This window comes from Seriola lalandi, unplaced genomic scaffold (assembly GCF_002814215.2).
Source record: "Seriola lalandi dorsalis isolate HSWRI2012SDOR001 ecotype SW California unplaced genomic scaffold, Sedor1 jcf7180002033289, whole genome shotgun sequence".
In the NCBI taxonomy this organism is placed as follows: Eukaryota; Metazoa; Chordata; class Actinopteri; order Carangiformes; family Carangidae; genus Seriola; species Seriola lalandi.
In genome coordinates this window covers 1-2,596 of record NW_019503894.1, presented here as the reverse complement: position 1 = coordinate 2,596, position 2,596 = coordinate 1, and the positions used below count along the sequence as shown (strand labels likewise).

Genomic DNA, 2,596 nt, shown 5'->3' with positions numbered 1-2,596 from the left:
TGGAGCAGTTCTCTGTAGTGCTCTTTGACGTCTTGATAGAGCGGCATGGAGGCCTGCTGGCCAGTTAAACCAGAGAAAGCCACAGGCTTCTCGTTGAGCAGTGGCTGCAGTCTCAGGTCACTTCCCCCACAGTCGTACAGAACCAGGACTAAGTTAGCTGCATAGGGCAACATGTGGCTGGTGCGGAAGGAACGCTCGGTCTGTGTGGCGTAGTTGGTCGATGTCAGGGCTTCACTGTCCTTGAAGAAGCCCAGCAGGGTAAGCAGTGGCAGGAGGGTCTCTGCATGGCCGACCTGGACTGTCACAGCTTCAGTCACCTGCTGGCCTGACCTAACATATACAGGAAAAATGGGGTTCAGAATTAAACATAGCTTCTGCTGTAACATTGAAAGAGCTTTATTTCATAAGTTTTACTAATACAAATCAGAACATGCGATGTGTACCAAGTAATATCTGGGTAATTAGACCCAAGTGTTTATACCAGTTATTTTTCAGTCAGTATATGTGTACATTTTAAACCTCCATACTTCTAACTTAGGGATAGGACACAAACTAAGATGGAGGGACAAACAGATAAAACCAAAGATACCACTAATTATTTAATCTATTCCACTGAAGGTTTTCATCAAGGTCTTCAGTTAGTATAACCCCACATTTGTATGGACTGCAGTCCTTCAAACATGACTTACTTTATCTCATTGGCTGCCTTGTCCAGTCGGCTAAACAGATCATGAAAGAGAATGCAGCTCGATTTGCTGTTGATATCATGGCCGTAGCCTCTTTTCCAGAATTCCCTCAGGTCACTTGCATACTCCATAACCTGTTGGTGCAGAGAGTTCAATGGTAACCTGTATGTTGTTTATAGCAATCTGCTAGTTTTGCATTATATGAGGTTACATTTCAGGCTGTCTGAGTTTTAGGTCAGCCTGTAACACAAGACACAAAACACTCTTTCTTGTGTGACTAATGCGTCCTTCCCTCCTTAGAGACAAGCAATGGCATATCTAGATGACTTAGTGCTATTTGTTAGCTTTGTCCTGTTTGTATTAGATTCAGCAGTTGGTTTAGTTCCTGTACTTTCTGTACTTTGTGTCCCTGGTCGACCTAAATGCCCATCTGATCAGCTGAAGTGTGTCTCTGGGTAACTCAAGTGCCACTTTGTTGTGACCGTAGGGCAAAATAACCCAAACCTAAATATAACCCTTACACTAACACTGTGGCCGATAGAGGTGCTGCCTCTGTAAAGTCCTCACATGCGATAAATTGGAACAATATTTGCTTATGTAAAGAAACATCCTGTTCTCTATGAATAAATGAACTTGTGACAGTGGAATAGAACATAAATTTGCTGCCAAAGCTGCAGAGTACGAGCATTTTTGTATTTTGAAATTTAGGGCTGTTTCAGAAATGGCTAATACAGGTGTAAATAACAAATGAACTGTGGCTGAATTCCATTTAGCTGCTTCAGTTTCAAGGTCCTGGTATTGTTCATGCTGTCTGTCTGTCACACTGTCATGGCTTACTGGGACACTTGAATAGAACAGAGTCACCATTAATTTTATTTGTAATACCTGTACTTTTTCTGCTATGACAAGAATATGTGAAAAAGTATGGCTTTTTTCTCTGTGATAAAAAACCCCATAAATAAACAAACTTGAAAAAGGCAGCTCACCTTTTCCACAAATATTTCCTAACTAAATGTAATAAGACTTATGAACTCCATAGCTGAATTAAGCGAAGCATTTGATGCTACTGCCACATTAACTGTACATACTGTTGAACACTGAAGCTCCTTTACCTTTGCGTCATCCTCATCAAAGAGCTGACACCACGGGGAGTTCACTGCGTTGATGGCAAATTCATAAGCACATGCGTAAAATGCAGCTTCAGTCATGTCTGCAGGAGATAAAATGTTGAGTGGTGAAGTTACAGGAAAGCTGAAATGCCAGAAAAGTGACATCCTCTCGAAATAAACTGGAAAGCACTTAGAGAGTGCATACTCCCACTTCAAGCACCAAAAACTATTTTACTATCTAGTAGCATTACAGTTGCTCAGAGAGTAGTTTATCTTGATTTTAAAACTGAATCCTCTATGTAGGCATTGCTTGCTTAAGCAAACTGGTGCAGAGGCCTCACTACATCCACATCTGAAACAGCTCCACCTAGTGTCAGATATGATCACTGGGTTGTTCTGCATGTTATCCTCCTCAACTCTTGACTACATTTAATCTGATGTATACTGTCTTATATATACGTATATATAAATATAATCAATATGCGCTGACTCTATGGTCTGTTTCAGACTGTTTGTTTACTATGCTTGGATTAAACTTTAATCCAGGAAAACACACTCACCACTGAAAGCATGGATTCTTAAAAGTTTGGATTAAGGTAAATCTTGCATACATGAGTACATGTTAATAACACACTCAACAGCCAAAAAGGTAGTCTTAGTGCAGATAAAACCGTGTGTGATGAGACAGTACGGGACCCTAAGACGATCTGCGATCTTCTCCTGGACCCTCCTCATCTCTGGTCCCTGCTTGAACTTGTCCACCTCTACCACAGCTGAGGGGTTGTTGTCAACTTCCTGCAC

General features: G+C 41.3%; 1 protein-coding gene across 1 annotated transcript; it reads right to left on the bottom strand.

Annotated features, from left to right (window-relative positions):
* Nucleotides 1-6: 6 nt before the first annotated feature.
* LOC111646461 (multiple inositol polyphosphate phosphatase 1-like) lies at nucleotides 7-2,590 on the bottom strand (the record flags this gene model as incomplete). The annotated part of the gene is made up of 4 exons (XM_023395955.1): nucleotides 2,467-2,590; nucleotides 1,799-1,896; nucleotides 690-820; nucleotides 7-330 (listed from the first exon to the last, which is right to left on the bottom strand). Coding segments are annotated over exons 1-4 (617 nt in total), but the record flags the coding sequence as incomplete, so codon positions are not given.
* Between the last annotated feature and the right edge of the window lie 6 nt (nucleotides 2,591-2,596).